A 24,926-nucleotide genomic window follows, 5' to 3' on the forward strand; every position below is an offset into this window, starting at 1 on the left:
GGATAGAAAATTAGCGTAAACGGGTTCTGGACTGTAAATAACCATTTTATCTGTAAATTTTTTCAATGCATTTTATTTTAGATGAATTTAAATATGGTCCAGGAACCTTTTTTCCGGATCAATTTTGATACGGTCCAGGAACCTTTTTTCAATGAAGCTATACGCAACTTGTACCAAATTGTATTTGTACGAGAGAAAAGGTCCCGATTCCGCAGCGGAATCCAATAGAACCCATTAGAATTTATGTTTTCCGGAACCTTAAACAACCCTGCCTTCTTCACCAACAACACTAATTGTTCTACATGCAATCTTCTCTAAAAAAAAATATTCCCACCATTAGCTAATATGGAGCAACAAATGATAATATTGCAATATTATTTACGTCAACAGGTCTCTCGTAAGACTATTTCCCCACACTCGTCGGTATTTGGATTTAGTTCGCAATAAGACCTTCAAAGTTGAACTTCAAGGTCTCCGGGAGTATTAAGTTTATGAAATTATGAACTATTTACTTCCCAACGAGAGAGGTAGATAGACCATTTAGTTCGTGGACAGAATAAGAACGGACGAGACCTGCTGTGGTAACGTATGAGTTTGTCTCTCTCACACGCCATTGCTTCCTTTAATTCTTTTGTCTCTGGTAGTCTATTCAGTCTATAGGAAAGATAATTGGGTGTCCTCTCATCTCTACATTTGAAAACACTAAGTTGATGACCAAGGCAGTTTATTAAGATATAAAAACACACGTTTCAACCCTGTTTCAGGGTCTTCTTCAGACGAAGAACTAATCTAAAAATCCTCGTCTGAGGAAGACCCTGATACAGGGTTGAAACACGTGTTTTTATATCTTAATAAACTGCCTTGGTCAGCAACTTAGTGTTTTTAATATGGAAAAAAGGCTTAATTTTATTACTCTACATTTGGAACTGTTTCTTGCTCACTCCTGTGGATTTTCATTCCATCCCACCCTTGCTCGTCTCTCTACCCTATATTTCTCGCGCAGTTTCTCTTCTCATTTGTTTAGTTTTCTCTTTTGTTCATAGTTCCAAGTCGTTCTAAAACAATGACCGATCTTGACGGTGCATTTAAAAGAAACATACAATATAGCACAAATCATTGCTCTATTCCAAATGAGTTCTTGTAGAATTAACTCTCTCTGGAAACAGGAAAGCCATGGATTTCAAATTCGGTCTCTCCACTGTATTTAGAAACGCCAATATTGAACTGATGAAATCGAACAACTGAATAACGTGATGCTACATACGTGCCTCACATGATGGAACGCTGGACTTAATTTTTGTCTTATCGACTGATTGATTTCATTTACATAAACCGATTTTCACAGAAACTGCTTCCCCGCCTGCGTTCCACTTACAGCTGTCACCCCTATTTTGCCAGTGGACTCGTCCAGTCAGCGCATGCACACTTGTGCCAATTGTAACAATATGTTACTTCGCTTTCTGCCACTTTTTGGCCAATCGCGAAGATAATAATGAGTGATGATATGATGAAATTGACGAAGGGACACTCACAAAGAACGCCCAGGCCAGGATTCGAACCCTGGACCGTCGTAGCGCGCTGTGCTAACCACTCCGCCACAAAGGTCGGCAATTTTTGTCTTATCTTACATGTAATTGATCATCCCTTACCACCACCAACAGGAAGGAAAGGTGGCCCTTCCCTTTTTTAAGAGTGCAAAGAAAGTAAAACTTGGCTAACTACGGCCAATCGGGAGGTCAAATGAATTGGAATATGGAAACATAATTGTTTTTAGCTTTTTGAGAAGAACGGTAGTGGAACCACAAGCAAAAAAACCTGCGCAGACCCGCGACTCCTGTACTCCCGCGTAGAGGGGAGGGGCAGAGTGGAGCATGCTTTCTTATGGCCCGAGGTGAACGGAGGAAGGGAAAGATGCGCGGAGACTTTTCGACGAAGGTTATTTTCCTTGTGATCTCTCTATACAATGTCTCTGAAGAAATTTTCAACGTCTCCTTAACTTTTAACATGTTGTTTGTGCTGTACAGGTCTTTCTGAAACTTCTACAATTTCCATTTTTTATTTTTTCTACGGAGTTTTTTAACCTTCTGGTAAAAGTACGAAATATGAGGAGAATAGAGGAGAAGATGAGAAAATAGGGGGATGGAGAGTAGAGTAGAGTAAAAAAGAAAGGAAAGGCGAAGAGAAGAGGGGAGGGGAAGAGAGCAGTGGACAAGAGCGGGGTGGAGGTAATAAGTGAAGATACGAGAGTAGAGAACAGGGGAGGAGATATGAGATAGAGGGCCTCCCCGATAGCGCCGTGGTAGCGTTGTTGCTTTGTAATCAAGGGGTCCCGGGTTCGATACCCGGTAGAGGCACAAGTGGTTCGGATACCACTTTAAACTGTAGGTCCAGTCCCGATTAGCCTTACTGTGCATAAAGTGGACTTAAAACAACAAATCAATCAATCAATCAATCAGATATGAGATAGGAGCCGAGGAGAGGAGAAGTTCAATTGATCTAATTTTTAACGCGAAACAATCAATGGCATTATTTATGGCGATCTAATATAGTATTCTCGGGACAAAATCCATTTTGGTTGAGTTCAGAGCAAGATAAGATCCTCGGCGTGAGATTTTCGATCTCACCTGCCATTACAGCACTAAGAACAGAAATTTAACTTTCACATATACGTAAATAATACATATTCACACCTATTTACATTTCTCGGTTCATTGAAATTGAGAAATATTATTCTTCAATATTCCATTGTTAATGACAAATAGAATCATTCCATTTCACACGGCGTGGACGATGAACAAAATGGGATATGACTAAAACTTGCGAGAAGTTTATGCCATCATGCAGGTTCGAGCGAACGACTATTAGGTTGAGAATCATGAACGGTAACCACTACGCTACAAGCTTTCGATCCTTTTAGCAATGCCTATATGCGTTATGGGCTGAACAATGTGAAGCGTAGTTGCAACCCCCCCCCCCCCCCCGCACACACACACACACTAGGTTGTAACCAATGAAACGAAGGTAAATCGACTGAAACATTTAATGAAAATTGTACATGATGAACACTATTCATTCGATATAGTGTCAAAAAGGGAAAAATATAGTGAGTGTTGAATTACAAAAAATATAAAATCTTTATGGTAAATTTCTCGTAAGTACAGACGGATTTCATCAAATTTACAGGAGAAATTACTTACCGAATGTAGTTTCTTTATACTTGTGGAAGTTCGGGGAAGTGTTTTCTCGCATCGTTCATTGAATTTTGCCCGTAAATCATCTATTTTCCGATATAAATGCGTGACCGATACACGAAAGCTCTTGCATCCATTTACTTCCAGGTGGATGTAGGACCTACAAGTTACTTTTATTTTTTCTGTGCTCAAATGAGAGCTTCCTGCTATTCTTACTAGTCATGATCACACTCGCCCGCAAATTCACTGTGTTTGGGAAAGTGTGATCAAGTTACCAGGGAAAGTGTGTTCAGTGGTGTTAAATTTTAAAATTGCTACTTCTTGCTATTTTCAGTGTGAATAAAGCCACGTAACTACATCAGAAAAACAAACAGGGGTGTGGGAGGAAGCTACAGTGCAGAAGAGTTAGGCAATGCCCTGAACGAACTTGAAAAAGGTGCAAGTGTTTGTGATGTTTCTAAGCGTTTTAAAATCCCATATTCAACTCTTGTACTACATTGGAAAGGATGGAATGGGAGACCAAAAGTGTTACCTCCTTTAAAGTCAACTGATGGAGGAGGCAAACACATTGAGATTCCTGCTAGAGAAGAGGAGGAGTTAGCTTCACATTTACGTTCCCTGGCAAAGTGGGGCTTTGGTTTGAGCCTTAAAGAGTGTATCAACTTAGTGGAACAGTACGTGACTGCAAATCAGTTGCAAACCAGATTCAAGATGGGCGACCCAGTCATGAATGGTTTCATGGTTTTACACAGAGGCATAAAGTGACCCTCAGAAAGCCAGAAATCGCAGAGCACACGCGCATGGAGGTTCAGAAGGACCTCTTTATAGTGTATGGGTTTTTTGATCTTCTGGAATGTCTGATAACAGAACTGCAGCTGCAAAACAATCCTGAAAATGTATTCAACCTGGATGAAACATCATTCATCCATGATGTAAGCACTGGAAAGGTTATAGGTGGCATAGGCTTGCCTGCTAAACAACCGACAGGAAGAGAAGCAACAACTGTCCTCGCTTGTGTCAATGCTCCTGGTGACATTTTACCACCCTCATAATATTCACAGGCAAGAATATGTGGTCCAGCTGGATGCGTAAAGATGCATTCCCCGGTACAACCTACCGTGCTACAGAAAATGGTTGGATAGACTGTGCAACGTTTTATTCATGGTTTCAAACACAATTTCTTCCATTCGTTCCAAAAAAAAAAAGACTGCCGTCCCTGTCAATAAAAACATTATTCCAAAGGAAAACTTTGATTCAAAACTTTTGAAAAAATACAATTTAGTCAAGAGACTGCAACCTGATCCCTCTACATCCCGTTCAACAGACAATGTGCCTGTCGAAACTGGGAAACTGTTCTTTGGACACCGAGGTATCCTCAACTTCAACCCTGGTGGATGCACACACTTCACCATTGAAGCATGCATCATTTGATGAACTCCTTCTGCAAAGAATTGGTACTACCTCCACACCTAAACAGCAAAGAAAGAAAGTTCATACGGTAGAATGTACATAAGTCCATGTATCACACTTTTCCACTATTCCTATAAGGAGAAAATAGCCTTGATCACACTTTCCCTTACCCTGATCACACTTACCCCACTTCATTGGGGAAGTGTGATCATGGTAGTTGTAAATTATTTCATTCTTTTAACCGGAAACTGAGTACGGGGAAGTTATTGAAATTCACTCAGTAAGTAACTATTATGTAGAAGAATAAGTTGGGCCAAGAAACATCTTGGTCCTAATGAGGTTGCCCAAGTTATGAAAGACTAAAGTGTAATTATCATAAAACGTGATCACACTTACCCCGATTCACCCTAAGTCCAATAACACTTTGTTGAGTTGATCTTAAGTGAGGACCGAAAAACAATTAGAGCATTTTTGGCGTTACTCCATCATTGAACGGGGTTGGTTTCGTGTGAAAACTTTTCTGTTAACGGTACGACGTTAATTGTGATAGGACTTGTGTTTGTGTTGGTTATGATTGAGTTGTATAAGAAATGACCTTTTCATCTTTTCATTAAGTGGCTAAACTAAAGAAAATTACATAAATCTGTAGTTGGGCGTCCCCGATGCAGTAGTACTTACGTACATGGGGCATAATGGTAAAGAAGGGGAGAAAGCGAGTGGGAGGACTAAAGCAGTGAGCGCTGCTGCAAACGGCTGGCTGATTCAGCCGCGTTTTCTACTCCATGCACTCACTTCGCCCTCACGTGCTCATTAGGTGAGCCCTCTCGGGTCACTACTTGTGCAGGGAAGTTGAAACAAAACACCAAAAAAGCTGATGACACTCTCTGTACCAGTATACTTTAAAATCCATTCCTTAAGAACACGTAGCATGCAAGAGAAAAAAGATAATGAAAATAGTAATGGACAATTTCCCGAGCAATACTTGTTCACCCGACTGTACAGCAACTCTACCAATATACGGCTTTACACCACATTTGAGGAAGACGACGTAAAATGTCTGGACTAAAACAGATTGGTCCAATATGTAGAAAAGTGACGTTAAATAACCAAACAGAAATATAAAAGAGGAAGCAGCTTAAAGTACGAATGGTAAATCACTAAAAAAGAGAAAATTCAATGAGACGGCTTTATAACCCATCAGAGAATGAGTTGTGTGATCTGTGTTAGGGGATCGTGGCTGGTCACCCATATTAGAATCTGAGAGCTGTATCACTCAGGGTGGACCCTAAATAATCCCAGCTGTGCATTAGCAAGGGAAGGAGCTACAGGCCGCCTTAGCCACTGGCCGTTATTCTTCTCTTAGGGATATTTCACACCGAAGCGACAGGCGACACGTGTCGCTTGAGATTTTCCCAATCGAACCATGCAAATAAGTTGTGAAACCTGTCCTGGCGCTGCCGTGTGAAACGTTGCTGTTTGCTCATTCCCAATCTACATAGTCTCGTGTCGCTGAGGTCCGAAGTCTCCCTTAGAGAGCTTTCATATCGAAGCGACAAGCGGTAGGCGACATACGACACAGAGAACTCAGACCGAAACTGCCTCCTTCAGTCTAAAGCAGTGGTTCTCAAACTGTGGTACGGGTACCCCAGGAGTACATGACTTGAAGGGGGAACGCGATCAGCTCGAAAGAGAAATGTTGAGAATACCCACAAGACAAGATTTTTCCTGCAGGTGTATAGAGCAGACTTCATTAATTCAGACTTCATACCTTTAACGCTCAACAGGAAAATAAGGCTGATTTTGTCACCGACATACTTGCCTTTATTCATGTGTTTTGAAATTAAATACTGTTCGAAATCTCTACCCATTTCATTCTTCAACTCAAAAATGCACGAAAGTGGAAAAAACGTCACATGTACGACTGGGATCAGTACGGGAATAGATTAAATTTGGAGACGAATCTCAGCTTGAAAGTTTCAAGTGCAAAACCAAACATCAAGATACTGTGTCAGGCTATGCAGGCACATTCTTCTCACTAGAAACTCCGAGGATTTACAACAAAACTCCAAAAGTGTGCTTGACATCTTGTTGTTTACAAACTTATTTTTGTTCTTAATTTCTTTTCAATATCTCTGGAAAAAATGTATGACAATTAAAGCTTTTATGCATTTCTTAGCATACGTGTTTCACATTTTAATTTTTGTAACTAAGCATAAAGATTTTAAAACTAGGAACACCCAATAAAATAATAAACGTAGGATTCTAATGTTTATTTGTTCACCATCTTTCCACATACAGCCTTAATGCCATTTTGCTCTGTTGCACATACACGCCACCAATCAGGCAGCCCAAAAAAATTCCCCAAAACACACTATTCGGAGAAAACCTAAGGGGGGGGGGTTACATTAGACGTTTAGTTACGACTAAAGGGTACAATGAGAAAAAAGTCTGAGAACCGCTAGTCGGAAGGAAAACACTCACCGCACATGTGCGAACAACTGGTCAGGTGACACGATGCACAGTATTGAGAAAACAACTCTGTCCGAGCGACACGCAACTTGTGTCGTTTCCTTTCGAAAGATTGCATTCATTTCCGAGATTCAGTTGCCGAGAGACGCTTGTCGCTTCGGTATGAAATCTCCACACTTTGCAAGAACTATGAACCATCCAAACATAGAGTAGGTGGCAACCACGAAAATTATTCTCTTCCCCTCTCCCCCCTCACTCTGCGAGAAGTAGCCAAGGCCACCCGCATAGACACAACTCGTCAACTCTTCTATTCTGATGCAATATTTTCCGGACAAGACCCCCCCATACACATCCAGTATTAAATTTTGTCTTGGCTATCGGCCAAACAGACTTTATCCGAAGCATTCAGCAATTTCGAAAGGCAAATATCCTGGTTCCAGATCATGACGTAACCTCCTATATCACTATTGCTTTTTCCCCGTCTACGTATGCGCTCTTCTAAAAACTCAAAATAAAAACAAAATATTTCGTAACAAGCGTTGCATATGTGTACGATGGATATTTGTTCAGTAACCTTTGAGTATTTAGTGACGTGATAATCTTACTTCAGACACACCCTTACTACGTTTATCAAATTTGTCGTACAGTTAAAAGTACAAAAGAGCACAAAAATAATAAAAAGAGACTGAATTGTGGGTATTTGATAATGCGGTAAGGCTAGCGGTTCTCAAATTTTGCCATTTCGAAAAAGGGAAGCGTAAGATCGTTGGTAAGTACATGACCACAGTTTTTCTAGTTCTAATGGAAACAGCGATATATCCGAAAAGAACTAAGAACTTGGAGGGCTTCTCTTATTCTGAGACTTGATTGATTGATTGAGTTGGTGGTTTAAGTCTACTTTGTGCACATTAAGGCTAATCAGGACTGGACTTACAGTTTAAATTGGGATCCGAACCACTATGTGCCTCCACCGGGAATCGAACTCGTGACCCCTTGATTACAAGCCGACGACGCTACCACTGCGCCATCGGGGAGGCGCACTTATTCTTAGACATTTCTTTGGGTGATTTGAGTATGTATGATTAAATCAAGAAGACTTAGGTGGGCAGGCTATGTGGCACGAATGGGAGAGGAAAGAGGAGTTTACAGGATTCTTGTTGGAAAACCTGATGGTAAGAGACCTGTAGGAAGACCAAGACGAAGATGGAGGGACAACGTTGAGATGGACCTAAAGGAAATCGGTAGGGATGGAAAAGAGTATATAGAACTTGCTCAGGATAGGGACAGATGGAAGGCCTGTGTTGCTGCAGCCATGAACCTTCGGGTTTAAGAAGGCTAGGGAGTTAGTTAGTTAGTTATTCTAATTGTAGATAACGGATGCTGATTTATATCTTAGAGTTCTCTGGAAATAATTTAAATGAGTTTGGAGTTTTGTTTACGGCGTTCAATTTCAATCGTGGGATGCTAAGTTATTTGCAATAGTCAGAAAGAGACATATAAATCCTTATAATGAAGATCGAGAAGCTAAAATTTGTTGCAAAGCATTTGTTTGCAAAATATTATCATCAAGTAGTTACTGATGTACATTCACGGACACTTCTAATAAACCCATTTAGTTTCAATGGGTCTCTTACAACCCAGCAGTGCCCGTGACTGTACACATACATGCAGAATTTATTGTTGACGCTCATGCAGGAACACCGTGAAGCCCTGTGCCACCTACGTATATCCGCGAGGCCCTTAGAATTGCAGTAAATTATTTCAATTACACTTTAGAACAGTCCTTTTTTACACTACAAATATACGTTCCTAAGAAGATCATAATAAAACTAAATCCTTTTTTATATTAATCTTTGAACCGCCGACCTCTGTGGCGCATTGGTTAGAACAGTGCGATACGTCGCCAAGGGTTCGAATCGAGGCCTGGACATTGGTGTTATACGTATGCGAGTGTCCCTTCTTGCTCATCGTCACGATTAGCCAAAAGTGGAAGAAAGGCGACGTAAAATAACGAAAAGAATCAAGCAGAGCCCTTCAACCATAGGCATCAGCAGCGATGCCATATTTTCTGCTGTGAGTGGGCCATATATTCAAATACAATAGCATGGAAACACAAATTTATAGCAATATGGATGGTGAAACATGACTAAAACATACCGATATATGATACAGAGAAGGGGGAAACCAGAAAGAGTATGTGACAAACATGGCAGCCATCTGGAAGTCCGCCATCTTGGATTCAACTTCAGCTTTAGAGAAGTGGACATGTGACTTATGAAAATGGGCAAGAATTGGATGAGAAACAAGTTGGTATGCTTCATTCCCATCTAACTTTAACCACAAAGTTCCCTTAAAACTGAGCATTGTCGGCAGAGATTCTTGCTTTTTTTAAAAAAAATTTAGTCCCCCTGGTCGTTCCTTTTGCCTGACTAATGAGGCAGTTTTAGTGCCTAGATACCAGGGATCTAGCCATAAAAAAGGTAGTACAGAATATGACACACATACACTACTTGTCCCAACAGCGTATCTCTGTAGGTCCAAGGGAACCTTTTCTTTATTCAATGTATTGACTATTTGCACGTGATGTCTAAACCGGTTAGAGTTAACCGAAAACGTCACTAACAAGCTGCACAATAGTATTACTTCTCGACTAGAGCGACCTAGTTCATTCGTTTTCGCACTTTCTTCGCGAGAAGGTAAGCCATATTCAGTACTACCGTGCGTCCATTTCGATCTTCAGCCGAGAGATCGGGAGAAGCGTGGCGGGCGGTGCTGACGGAGATGCCGACATTTGCGGCCTGTAATGCCCGCTTATTTTTATAGACATATGCAGACATTTATATAAATATTGCAAAACGAGCACTAACCTGTGTTATAACACGCAAAAGTTCTTCTGTAATTCATCCAAGTTCTGCTCTTATATACACAAATAAATACGCTATAGAAACGATGTTAAGAGCCACAGATAATAAAGCATTTTAATCATAGTTTCGACCAGTAACGTCCTGCTTAAGTTTATATCCTTGAAAGAGTTTTGTGACCATGGGAATCGTTTGGAGGTTTCGAATGTGCAACACTGTATCAAGATTACGCTGCAGACGAAACCGTTAAAAGGGTATGGTTTTCGTGAGCTTCCTTGCAATCCGAAATATCCGAGCTCGAGTTTTTTTGTTCCTTCGCGACTAGATGAAGACAGAGTTGTGAATATAGTAGCGAGCAATGTAAGCAATGTAAGAGCGTGTTAATTTCGTACTGTGCGCAAGAGTGTTATTCTTGGTTACTTGGAGTTACTTGTTTGTGTTATTGCAGTGTGCATGTGTGTTGTGTCAGTGAGACGATTGGAATGCCAGCCGCAAGGTTCACGTTAGAACAAAGATTTTTTTATGTATGACACGTACGTGAAAACAGACTCGTGTCGAGACGTGTGTAGGCAATTTGTACAGAAATTCCCAGGCGTTTCAACTCCACACAGAGATACGGTTAGACATCTTGTCCTTAAATTACGAGAAACTGGATCGTTAAATTTTAAAACACCTAAGCAAAAACGACGGATTCTAACCGAAGCAAAACTCGATGAAATTGGTGCAGCGTTAGAACGTTCTCCAAACAAACCTCTACGCCGTGTTTCACAAGACGTGGGCGTGTCAAAATCATCGGCACATACAGCCACTAAGCTACTAAAATTAAAACCGTACTCTTATAACACAGGTTAGTGCTCGTTTTGCAATATTTATATAAATGTCTGCATATGTCCATAAAAATAAGCGGGCATTACAGGCCGCAAATGTCGGCATCTCCGTCAGCGCCGCCCACCACGCTTCTCCCGATCTCTCGGCTGAAGATCGAAATGGACGCACGGTACATAAAAACATATATTTCCTCGCATTTTTTTGTTCTACATTCAAAAATCTTAGAAAACTGAAAAACAAACCATATTGTTAATATTTGAAATCAATTGATTTTTTTAAGGAACAGCTCTTTCCTCGTCTTGCACATCATGCTGATTATAGTCATGAGACCTCCAAGGACCCCCCAACCTGCAATAAGACAAATTGCCTTGTCATTCGGTATAGGGTGTGGTATGTCTCCACATTGGAAGAAGAAGAAAGACAATAAGTGTAGTATGTCTCCACATTTGAATAAGTAGGAAGTTCTTCATATTTGTATGTTTTCTTTATTTTACTTTCACGTAGGTTAGGAGTTAGGAGGTTAGGAGTGTTCATTGAACTCTGCAAATCAGAAAACTGACTCAAGTTTGCAAATAACATTACTAGTTATCACCAGTGAACACTCCTAACCTAACCTAACCTACGTGAAAGTAAAATAAAGAAAACATACAAAAATGAAGAACTTTCCGATTTTCGTATGTCGAGAATGTGGATACATACTGCAGTGATTAAATGTGGAGACATATTACACCTATACCTTGTCATTCTTCCATTCTCTCTTTTATTTGTGACTCTATCCTGCTGTCGTACTGTCTTCCATTTCTTTCCTGTCCAATTTTCTTTTTTTCCCCGTGTTGCTTCACTGTAATACCACGGCTAATACTCTAATATCGGGATACTCGACGAATACGATCAGATGACGTCATGCGGGACTGTTTATTTTCTGAACAATAAGTTTTTTAATTCGAACAGTTTTTGGCATTTATCTTACTTCATATAGGGTTACCAGATGACAAACTTATAAAAAGAGGACATTTTTTGATTTGTTTGATAGTGGAGGTGATGTGAACAGCACCACGCATTGATCGTCTTAACGCTCAAGGTTACTTTCTCACCCCTCGCGTGGCAGTCAGATACTACAGTGTCTTATTCCCCAAACATGATAAGTATTTTTAAGTTTATGGCCCAGGGGTAGGGATGTCCCCTTTAAAGGTTTAAATTTGAAAAATCGCTTCTTAGTTGGTTCTTACGTCATAAGAGGAACACACCCTTAAACTTTTAGATTTTTGGGTCCACGCATTTGAGCTTTAATAGTCAGTAAGTGAGGGTTAACACTTACGTGGTTTATAAGTGTGTCACATTACTAGCAGAATGTCGCGAACTAGTATTTAACAAAAGAATAATATATTTTCCATTGTATTTGCAAATAAATCTCACATTTATTATTTATCTTCTGTGGTCCATGTAAATAATAAAGTGGGTCAATGTGGAAATTCTTATTGTCTTCAATTGCATTAAGGTTTAAAGTTTGTGAATGCATATAATTTGCATATATCACCAACAAAAAGTAATACCATCTATAGCCTATATGCTTCACAGACAAATGCAGTCAAACTATGATACAGTTTTAAAGCGTCACACACGTAACATATTTTTGATAATGATTTTCATGCATTCACGCTATGTCTTCATACTCAAGTTTTCTCTTTCAATTGTTAGCAGACACCACAAAGCACAACTACTTCATATATCTATGAAATCAGTTTATTGTGAATATTTTAATCCAATCGTATGAGTAGAACTTTACATTTTGTGTGTGAATGTCAATCACATAACGCTGCAACGCCCCTGTATCATCTCTGCATCTTCTATTTCTGGATTTCAAAACGGCTTCCATTCTAGAGTTTCCAACGTAGATATGTAAGGGAAAAAGGCAAGCTAGATGCATCAAATTTCTACATAGCACATCTCACGTGTGTGCCAGATCATAAAAGAATTTCCACGTCATTTGCATTTTTCACGAGACCGTTCACGGTTGAAAAAAAAAACGTGGTGATTATTATTTCCTGTCATGAGAACTTCATGGGAAACGTTTTCATTGACGACCAAAAACTGACGTCACCGTTTAATCTTTACAAGGTCATCACGCGCTTGTTTTCTGTTCAGTACTAACAATTATGCTCATTACGCACTCTAATCATTAGCCGCTTTTTTTTCTTGCTTCGTGTTAATTGCGAAGAAGGGTGGTAAGATTTCACTTTTCTAAGTACAGCAATGTAGAAATCCACAGAAAGAATTGTGGAGGGGTGGCATTTTTATATTAGTCTAGTGGTGGCGACAAAACAAAGAAAAAAAACAAATGCTTAGCAGTCCCGGGTTCGAATCACGGATGTTTGTCTTTGTCCCCAATTAGAAAACATAGAATTTAGAGAGTGGCTTCTCTAGGACCATGATAAAATTCAAGTATAATCCCCGGTGTTCAAGACGAACTTTCCAAAAATTCAAGACCACAAACACACATATTTAAATTTATAATTTAAGGTGCAGAGTTTTAATTTGCCATTTCACATACTCAGATTCTAAATACGTCTACAAACACAAGTCACAAACATTACGGGATACACTAATTTATTTAAAGATTGTTAATTGTATAAGAATTTCACACTCAAATTTACCTAATCAACTTCAAGATATCTTAGTTTTCAATAATTTCCAGTTGGTTAGATAGGTTGTTCTGCAAAGAACACTAACAAAGTAAAGTTATTGGGAGAATTCTGTTTTATTTCCCAGGCTGCTTTCCTTTCTCTTTCTTCCTCGATAAAAATAGTGGCTAAACTGTGAAAAAAACTTGCTTCCGAGCATTAATAAATATGTGTAAATTCAATAGAACTTGGAATAATAAAAGTTGCAATTTTTCACTTCTACGAAGAAAAATTGACGCAGAATTCCCGTAACCAATAATTCACGCAAAATTCCAGGTGAGTGGCCGAAAAGTGAGAAAAAATAATAACGGTGAATACTACCGCTTAATTCCTTTTGATATTACATAAAAGAAAGTCGGTATGATGTCTGACTGCCACGTGGGAGACCAGGGTTCGATTTCCGTGGTGGGTGGTATAAGGTCGGAATTTTTTTCGGCCTTGTCCACGCAAAGAGAGTCGCTGGGGCTCACCCAGCCTCAAATCAATGGGTACCTGGTTCAACCCTGGGGGGTAAAGGCGGCCGAAGCGTGATGCACATCACCTCCAAAATTGCCAAGATCGAGAGTGTGGGGTCCTACCCCCACATTCCCTAAATGTGCCTTCACGGCACGGTGCTATATGCACGGGAAACTTTACATTAGCAGCATTTGAACGTAATTAACTATTCCCTCTGCATTTCAGATGTCCACAATGTTCCTGGTGCCTTACATTATTCACTACAACATGGTATCCATTTCTCTTGGCTTGATCCTTGTGGTTGTCATTGCGTGCTGTTTGGGGAAAACACCGAAGAACTTCCCCCCAGGTAAGAACTTTATATAATTATACACATACATACACACACACACGCCATATGTATGAAACCACACAATACATATTATGATAACCAACAACAGTTATTTTCAATTTCCTTCTTTCCGTCAAAGAATGCTTGGGACATCAAAAATTTGTGCATCAAAGATTGGATGAGGCCTCCCCGATGGCGCAGTGGTTGCGTCGTCGCCTTGTAATCAAGGGGTGCCGGGTTCGATACCCGGTGGAGATACATAGTGGTTCGGATTACACTTAAAACTGTAGGTCCAGTCCCCATTAGTCTTAATGTGCAAAACACCAACTCAATCAATCAAAGATGGCACGAGTAATTTTTGTCCTCTGCAATGGACGGCACATTTTTTTGGCTTACAGTGCCTGTAGTGTACAAAATTTTAGTATATGAAGTGGTCATGAATTCGATCACTGATGAAGGCACTTTGTACAGTGGTTTGGATCGCAATTTAATCCCAATTTAAACTGTAGCTCCAATCTCTATTAGTCTTTGGTGGGCTTTAAACAATAACGTCTTAAAATGTTATATCTCTTGTCCAGTTTTACGGCGGGCACTTCTCATGCTGGCAAAGGAACTGGGGAGCGACCAAACCAGAGCGATTAGAAACACAGCAGCCTCAAGTACGAGGTGCGCGTAGCACCTCTTCCCGTGACATCGCAACTCTCGGCGCAGCCGGTGTTGTCTGGTTGGTCTGATGCGTATTCCCCGCTCCCCACTTCCCTTACCAGCATGAAGGCCGCCCTCCGTTAGACTGGAAAAGAACTATATTACGTTGTCCGAATGAAAAATAAATGTCAAGGGCAATTTGTCCTCCGTACAGAACAATTTCAATCACACAGGAAAAATATTCATGTTCTTGGAGGCTCGTAGAGTGGAAACGAGGTCTAGATAAGCGTATTTTCACTACATTCTGTCTCGGGAATTTGTGGAGCAAGGTCGCGCATAATAGAAGAGAAGGGGAGAAAGCTAGTGGGCAGAGTAGAATCTGTGCGCGCTCTTGCAAACGACTGAAACTGCAGTCGCGTTTTCCCTCCATATGCTCATTTCCCCTCTCACGCTTTCATTGGTTGAGCCCTCTCGAGTTCTACTCGCGCAGAGGACTTGTTCTCCTTCGCTTGCTGAGGAGATTCCCGGGACGAAGTGTATTAAAAATTGTTGAATGTGATTGATGTCTTCTACACTGTGAAAGTGTGTGTTGTACAGCGACACCTTATGTATATCTGTATGTGTGTGTGGAAAAGGTAGCAAATATGCATAACCAGAATGTAAATTGCATTAAAAATTTGGTAAGAAAGTGTAGATAATGTGTGGAATACTGTCTGATGTCACTTAAAAAAGTTTTCTAAGTTAACAATCATTTACATATTCTCAAACATAAGCCAAAGTTTGATGCAAGGTGCAAAAAGGCAGTTTCAAACCTTAGGAGATATATTACGTCCAAAATCTAATTAAATATTGGCCTTGGAGGAAAGTCATTCTAATTTCTGGATACATCATCTAAAATTATGTGTCTATTCTGTCAGTTTTGGTTGATCGTGTAGATGATGATTAGAAGAAATAGATGAAGGGACATACATAAATCAACACCCACGCCCGGTTCGAACGTGGGATCTTCGGAGACGAGACAAAGTTGACCAAGCTCAATCATCTAATCGGAAAGTGCCACGTAACACTTCGACATGAAAATTTCCTTGTTCAGTGGCGGCGATTTGTGACAAAACTGGGGTGACAAGGGCAGTTCAGTTTCTCTTGGTAGGCAAGCCTTTGCATTCAGTCATCATGGCCCTCTTGCTTACCATGTTTGATCTGCAAAATGCCCAAATACTGTTCACCATTCTAACTTGTTCCTCTTCTTACCTTTAAGGTCCATGGCGTTTGCCTGTTGTTGGAGGATTGCTGGAGACCCTGATATATCCTACAGAGATGTATAAAAGGGCGTTGGCGATGACCAAGCGTTATGGAAAGATATCAGGCTACTACCTTGGCCCAATGCCGTTCGTCTTTGTATCGGGAGTGGATGAAGTGAAGGAAGCATGCAACATGGAGGACTTCTCGGACCGGCCGACCGGAGCCGCTGGGAAAGTAACGCAGAGCAGAAGACACATGCTCGGTAAGGAAAAGGGTTTTCTATGCAATGGTGTAGGCAGAAACAGCTGGCAGGGTTTAGTCTAAATCAGTGGTTCTCAACCTTCTTCAGTCCGGGATCCATCTTGAAGGATATTGCACTTCATAGGACCCACAGGCAGGGGTTCCGGCAGAATTACTTGTAGGGGTGTGCACCCAGTTTATAATCATATTTTTGCTAACATCGAGTACTTTAAGAAGCCCTCTTTTCCGCTTGCTTAGACAAATTACATATATTACATCGTACAAAAGTAAATATGTAATTTATAAAATACTATTTTACTCTAGTCTAACATCTTACTAAACACACATCCTGAAATTGAACATTTCTTTTTAACTCCCCGAACTAATGTGATGATTCGGGGTGCCTTCTCCGCTTAAGCTGGGGTATGTTGGGTTCAAAGGTGGTTAACTTCAGTGGTAAATCTGAGTGCGCGTCAAATCAATTTCTATACTTGCTTTTCACTTGAATCAGAAATGAAAATCCCTTTTCACACAAATATGAGATGGAGAACGGCATGAGCAACTTTAATGCCTCATTCGAAAGTTCAGGATACTCACCTCTTAAAGATATCCAAAACAACACCTCTTAAAGATATCCAAAACTTTCTGAAGTCTGAATCTAAAAATTTAGTTTTAATGCAGCAATCACATCTGATATCATACAGTTGTTCTCTTAGTTTTAATGACAACATGTTTGAACTTTCAAAATACGACAAAGGATCTCCAATCCAATTAAATTCACTACAATTTTCTGGAAAGTAATTTTCTAACTCATTGCCGAGAGATGAGATAATACAGAATCGCAAAACTCACTACGTAATTTAAATTGTTTAAACAGTACTATATCATAGTAATTTTAATGTAATAGGTTTTTAAGGCAAAGTAAATTAATTTTCGAGCCCGACTTCGCAACTCTCCAAACGCGCCATCGGGGCCTAGCAGTGGGTCGCGCCCCATAGTTTGAGAAACTATGGTCTAATCCTCAAAATCTCTATCCCGAATTAATAGATTGAAATGTAAATTGGTTGCGTCAACACTTGGCTATTTGTAACAGTCACACTACACGGGGCGAAACCCCTTACAATGACTGAAATCAAGGTATTTCTGGGAGTTAAAATCTCCTAATCTAGGTTAAAAACTGATGCTATAAAGGGGCGGTATTTTTAAAACAACATAACGGGACATTCTTCATATTTTCCTGAAAGAAAAACGGGACGGCAAAATGTAACATTTTAGTATAAGAACTATTTCATCACAAATATTTGTGTTCGAAAACTAAATAAAAAATGCTGTGTTAATTAATAATTTACATGACGCACTGCACTCCAACTAAACAGTCCTTTAGAATTAAAAGTCTCCGCGCAAATGGTGACTTCAGAGGGCCCGACCAATGAACTAGCAAGCAGCGCACGCTGCTTTTTTCCGCAACTCGCTTTCTCCTCTTCTCTTCCGTTATGCGCGGTCTTTCTCCACAGATCCCAGGGACATAGTATAAACACTCCAACAACACACTTCGCTTTCTTTTCTCCAGGGATCAGCTTGGCAGAGGGAAGCTTTTGGAAAGAGCAAAGACGCTTCACACTCCGGCACCTGAGGGACTTTGGCTTCGGGAAGAGAAGCATGGAAAGTATCATCCACGAAGAAGTGGACAGCGTCATCCAAGAAGTGAAGCGATTGGCGGGAACTAGTTACAGGAATCCAGTCTGCATCCAGGACATCATTGCCTTGGCGACGATCAACGTCCTGTGGCACATTATGTCCGGGAATAGGTACGATCTCGGGAACCCACAGCTAAAAACGTTGATCGGCCTGGTGAAGATGTGGTCAAAAAACCTCGGCAACTTGCCAGATCTGACACTGTTTCTTCCCCGCTTCAAGAACTCGGCGACGTCCAACAATCAACTCGTTCTGAGGTCAGTGAAGAAAGACATCCAGGATTTCGTTTCGGTGAGTTAAATGCCGAAAGTACAATCCTGATCAGTTAAAGTGGTACATACTTAAACTGTCCATTCTTATAAAATGAGCCACTTTATGTGAACAGGGGTGTATATTGGAAATTACTTGTGAACGTTTTGTATTCGTTAATGAGCTTCCTCTTATATGTTGCATTATGCTTGGTGCATTTAGTCTAAGTCAAGTTATAACATGACTACGCTGAGGAATAATTCTATTTATTATTTCAGAAGTACTCTTTTGAGCATTATTTGTTATTTAATATAAAATTAATAATTAAAAGAGGCAATGATGTCCTTATGCAACTTGACATAAACTAAAAATATTAATTAACCTATAACCAGGGAACTAATTTGTATGTAAATACATGACTTCGCATGATGCTAAAATCAATGATGTTTTGTATTTTCTTTGCGAATCTTGTTATGTAAGCTCGAAAAATGTTACTTTTATTTTCCATATTTCAAACTTTTAGCACACATATTACATGGTCACTTTTACACATAATTTCCATCTTTGCAAACCTTTTCCGACAAATATTCCATATTCATGCTATTACTACGTTTTGTCTTATTGTGTTAAATACCAAAGGTTTTCAGTTCATCTGTGGCCATTCTGTTCGTTTTGTACTCTCTTTATTTAAAATCTTGACAATAGACAATGCATCTGTCATTGTAACATTCTTGTCAACAATAGAGAATACAAGCACAAGCATTCGTTGTGAAATTCATTGCATATTTTAAATATACTCTCATTACTTCATGCAGTGGCGTACGCAAGGGGGGTTACGGGGTTTAACCCCCCCACCCTTGAGCTTTTGAAATATTATGAAAAATGCTGTGGAAAAAATAAAAATAACCAATTTATCACTGTCAAGGACCTGCGGCAGTAGTACTACTACTAATAATATTATAATAATTTGAATTATTATTCCCATGCGGCACGGAGAAAAGCACAGCATTCCAAACACGCGTATTTAAGAGTGAATGCCTTGAAAATAAACACGAATTCTTGAAAATAATATATAAGGGCAACTATGATTTTAAAGAGCAAAAAAGTTGTTTTGTACAATGTTCAATGATCATGTATTTTTGTGTGTGAACAATGAGCATTAACTAAAGAAAGTTCTTGGTTCGTTGAACTTGGCTAATGTATAGACGATGGCTAGGCCGACAAGAATAACTCAGTCACCAGTCCGCCTTCCCGCGGCACGTTTGAATTTCTGAATTCAAACGACAATAAGCTTAACTATTGTAAAATGTTTTGTTGGTAACAACAGTGAGACAATCCAGATGTGAATTATCGGGGATATTTATGCGGCGACAAAGCCGGAAAAATTCTAACCAATTCCGGGAATCGAATCCGGATCTCCCGCATGATTGTCGGATGCCCTACTGACCAGACCCCCGCAGCTTCTTGGATGAGTTCCGTACTTTGATTATGTCTATTTATTTTAATATATTTTCTTGTTTTTATGGATTTTCTTCACACTTAAAATGTCTCATCTCGTTGAGTAGACAATTATTTCGTAAGAAAGAAAAAATGCTCTAGAATTAGTTAAAAATCGAATTACTAGAAATTAATTTCGTTTTATTGCTTTCATAAATACTATATTTATGTAGATCTCTACTACTTCATAGTAGTACTGGTATTAGTAGTAGTATTAGTAGTAATTCAACTAATTAATTATAAGTATTATTAATTATGAGAATTATTATTTAATTAAAGTATATAATAAAACAATGGTAATGTGAATTTGGAGAAAGCTTTAGATATAACCCCCCCCCCCTTCATGAAATCCTGCGTACGCTACTGACTTCATGGATATTCACGCATTTTCAGTTAATATAAATCTGTCGTTAGGGACAACGGTGGGAGATTCACGTTTCAGCACTATAAATAAAGTTCGGTAATCCATTATTTTGGTAAAAAAAAAGCATTAATGCATTTTATTTAGCCAAGTGAGACGCTTGCTTAATAAAAATTGCTATTCTTCAAAATTGTAAGTCTACATCTAATTCCATATTTTGATTAAAATAACTATGTTATATATAGTTACATCACTTTTAAGTACATATAAATCCTTTCACTGCAAATAACTATCACTCTGACATTCTAAAACCCGGAGGTGCATTACCACAGCAACACGAACTTCCCATCTCTCACGATGCTGGGTAAAATGAATGCAATCTTAACTATACTTTATCATTCCCCACAACGTTGTCACTTTTTTTAAACATCTTCCTGACCTTCCTGCAGGTTTCTTACCGCCAGGTTTACAAAGAATCTCTCCAAAACTCTTTCTTCCCTATCCTATGCATGTACATGGTTTGCCCACAGAAGACGTCTTGGTACAAATATTTTGATATGAATACAATCTATGCAGTTCCTGTATAATATTTTCCACCCGTTCGATTCCTCCTCTGTCAAATGTTTTTCTATGGATTTTATTTTGAAATTACCTAAATGAATGTTCCTCTTTTAGTGCAAAAGGGCAATTTTTCTCATCTATATAATACTATCAGTGGCTTATAGCACTTATTGATGTAGATTTAGAATCGATTTTCTGCAACTTTTGCTAAACGCGACGATTAGGATGAGTGGTGTTATGATGAAATTGATGAGGGAACACTCACAAAGAACATTCATATGCAGGCCGCGATTCGAACCTGCGATCCCTGGCGTCGTAGCGTGCTGTGTAACCACCTCGCCATCGGCACATCTGTTGATGATGTGATATCAGACGAGAAAATACAGGTAGCTTAAAATTAAAATTAATAAAAAGCAATGTTAAGTTGAACACGTTAATTCGCTATGACGACCGAATAGTTAACCACCGTGTGTTCTTCTTTTAACAGGAAACTATAGGAGAGCACAGAGAAACTCTGCATTCAGAATCTCCAAGGGACTTTATAGATATATACCTACTGGAAATGCAGAAGAGAAATTCAGAAGAAATTAACTCATTTTCAGGTACGTTCTTAAACTCTTCCAGAACCCAAACCCAACCTAGCCCAACGCATTAAAAAATTATGTGTTGGAGCATTTCTTGTTTAAAAATGAAGACTTTGAAGTAAATCTTATCTAATGATAAGCCCAGTAATAAAAAGTCAACACTTTGTGTGTGTTTACCTGGATAGCATGATAAAGGTGTCCAAACTAGGATAGGAACACTAAGTGAAAACAAATTTCCTAAGTTATGAGGAACAGGGTCCTAATTACTGCCACATATTCGAAGCAAAGATTGTTAACCATAGAGGTGTCAGTAATTTAGCAGTGTTCCGTAATAATAACAATAGAATGTTTTCGTTCACTTGTTTTGTTCTTTCAGACCAGCAGCTCAGAGCGATATGCTTCGATCTTTTCATTGCTGGGAGCGACACGACATCTGCTGCACTGAATTTCTGCCTTCTGTACATGCTGTTGAACGCCGACATCCAGAAGAGGATACAGGACGATTTGGACCAGGTGGTTGGAAGGGATCGACTTCCTTCACTAGAAGACAGGGAGAAGTATGGAGTCTAAAGTTGCCAACTCTAGGACGTATAATAAAGCCAAAGTTGCACTCCTCTTTCACTTGACAACCAAGGAAGATTTTGTAGATCTTTGTATTTTTCATCCTGTCTTCCTGATAATACGTAATTGTAGGGTCCAGTATGCAAATACATATATGAATTATATATTGCATATTTTTTGGCCAATAACCACTACTAAAATTGTATTTTACGTCTGTGTGTTGCGCGTATTGTCTTCTTAACAAAAGAAGTTCCTATTTCCTTTCACTGCTGTTTATTCTCCACTTTCTTTTACAAAACAAGGAAATAAGACTTCTCTCGTCTACCTCGAGGGAACACTCAACAACTATTACTTTTGACAGAGAAACGACAACAATGCAATGGACTGTCTATAGATGATCTTGAACTTGAATTGTCAGATACCGTTGCCTTAAAATATTGTCCAATTATATCTATAAAGTACAGCGAGTATTTTTCTGAGTATAAAAATATTCTTGCAGAAAACAGGAATATCAAGGTTGAAAATTTGATATGTTGTAATCAATGGCAATGTGATATGTAAGTAATGTAATTTTTCTTCCATTCATAAAACAGCAGCGTAAACAAGAGTGTGTAGAAGGATTCAGAACTGCAACTTTTACATGTATTGCATGTTAAATCGTAGCAGCTGAAAAAAGAATAAATATATGTTTACATGAAGGGCTTTTGCGGCACGTGAAAGAAAACATTTAAAAAAATGTAAGGTGTTTTTCTAAAGTGCACACTTATTTGCATATTTTGCACCTTTTAGTGCATATTGCATACATGTTTTAAATATTTTAAGTACATAACTATCCTGGCCCAAATAATTAATTTAAATTCTCGAAAGGACAAAGAGGAACTGCCATTTTAGGTCCAGACTTGAACCTAACATTTCTGGACGTTCAATGTGCTCGAATATTTTGTCGAAATCAGTCGACACTTCCATAACCTTAGGTTTCTTGATTTAATTATAATAACAATACTGTATGGATGTAGGAAAGTTTAAATCGTCGCTGCTCAATTGTTACATTATTTCCTTAGAGCACTAAGCAGTAGTTTTAAAAAATGCCCATTACACAGGTAAAAAAGAAAAATGTTAAAATTCCGAAATATGATTTATAATTTATATTTTTTTCAGGCTTCCTTACATAGAAGCAACAATATACGAAACACTTAGGATCAAAACCATTGTACCAGTAGTTCCGCGATGTATATCGTCCCAGAAGAAATCGTGTAATTTCAGAGGGCACGCAATACCTGAAGTAAGTGTGTAAAACTTACTATTATGTCTAGACTTCTAATGGAACATAGTCAATAAGACCATATGAATAATCTAAAATATTCGTTGCCATCAAGTAACTTGAATCTATGTCGTACTACATTGCTTTCAAGTAGCTATGTATTCTTGAAAAGCTTGGTTCATATTGAAATTATACTAGTGTCTTATAATTTACTCGTGTCTTCTGAACTGAGAAATGACTAGGAATTTCACCTTAATATTCTAAAACTGTGAATATTGTTTGTGTACAGGGATGTGCCATTTTGATAAACTTGTGGTCCAGCCATATGGATAAGGACCAGTGGGGTGATCCGGAGAACTTCAGGCCTGAGAGATTCCTGAACGAGAAAGGAGAACTAAAGAAGATGGAGGGTTTCCTTCCCTTTGGAGCAGGTGAGAGGCAGAAGTGCTTATCTTATATTTACGTACAATCTGGAAAGCCTGACGTAATATCGAAGTACGTCGTAAAGGACATAAATACTGTAGGGTAGCTTTCATAGTAAAGTGGCACGCCCCACACAAGCAACGTCACATGTTATTCGATAATAAAGTTGTGAATCAAATTCTACCTTCCGTGCAGGTTGGAATTTACTAAAAAGTTGATACTAAACGCACGGCAACGAAAATAGGCGGGTGGGCAAAATTGCGCTGGTGCCATATATTGAAAAAGTAAAGCGGGACAAAAGTAGCTTGTTCCCACGCATTGTGTGGCAACGTCAACTGGGCTGCGTTGCCTAGTTCGAGCGTCAGACGGACCTCTCTCCGGGGCACTTTTGTGTCATCCCTTACCTTTCGAGCAAATACTGTCAGTTTGTATCATATGGATTACAAAGACCAACTCTACAGCGAGATCTTTCATTCTCTTAAACCTCCGAATACGCGGGGTTGTGCTCCGAAGTGGCAACAGCGCGAACTTCTACCAGCCGCCTAATTTCATGACCGTGCGTTTAGTCTGCAAACTTATTGTGTAAGTTATTTGGGTGAAGGATACTTTATGATTGGCTACTGCCTACCCTAACACACTCCCGATGGTGACATCCGTGCTGAAAAAGGCAGCATACCACTTGACACGAGTTACTGACCACTGATCCCCTACTACTGTGAGAACGAAGTTAATTTTATAAAAAGAGTTCACCCCTTATAAATCTTTCCTTTACTATGTATTAGTTTCTAAGGTTATTTTGCTCATCAATATATTGGTCGTAACTGTACAGCTCATAACTTCCCATGGCTTCAATATAGCAGTACACAGAAATTGAAATTAGCGTAATTGAAGCAAAAACTAGTAAATAATTTCGAGGGGTGGGGAGGAGATGGTTAGCGCAATAGTTTTGTAGGAAAATCACAGGTTTATCGTAGGTTCGATTCCAACCACCGGCAAAAATAAATTTGTTCACCTGATGACGAGAGAAGAGGCGTTCTCTCGAAACCTAGTGTAAAATCACTATAGAATGGATAATGCCCAATTAAAATTGCATGCTAATGAGGTAGGAGTATCAATAAAGCGATGCTAAATGAGAAAATACAATACAAATATAAAGAATTATTCTCTCCATTGATAACAGGCCACGAGATGGTCAGGTGTATATTATCCACATACAGTTTGCTAAAGTGGAGGAACTTCAGGAGACGCCATACTTAATATCTAATTTGAAAACTACTATCCATGTTTAACTTGGCACTTTCATGCTTCAATCAGAATTCGAGAATTTTTTGTGTTCTAAATAAAAAAACACAGATTGAAAAGGAACATCGTGCTCTATGC

General features: G+C 39.2%; 1 protein-coding gene across 1 annotated transcript; it reads left to right on the top strand.

The window, feature by feature from the left end:
- Positions 1-526: 526 nt before the first annotated feature.
- Positions 527-23,554, top strand: LOC145983499 (methyl farnesoate epoxidase-like; the record flags this gene model as incomplete). Its single annotated transcript, XM_083116589.1, has 8 exons — positions 527-581; positions 14,122-14,245; positions 16,131-16,376; positions 17,925-18,340; positions 21,205-21,319; positions 21,678-21,858; positions 23,021-23,144; positions 23,413-23,554. Coding segments are annotated over exons 2-8 (1,348 nt in total), but the record flags the coding sequence as incomplete, so codon positions are not given.
- Between the last annotated feature and the right edge of the window lie 1,372 nt (positions 23,555-24,926).

The sequence above is a fragment of the Lepisma saccharinum genome, unplaced genomic scaffold (genome assembly GCF_977018435.1).
Source record: "Lepisma saccharinum unplaced genomic scaffold, izLepSacc3.1 HAP1_SCAFFOLD_1097, whole genome shotgun sequence".
Classification (NCBI taxonomy): Eukaryota; Metazoa; Arthropoda; class Insecta; order Zygentoma; family Lepismatidae; genus Lepisma; species Lepisma saccharinum.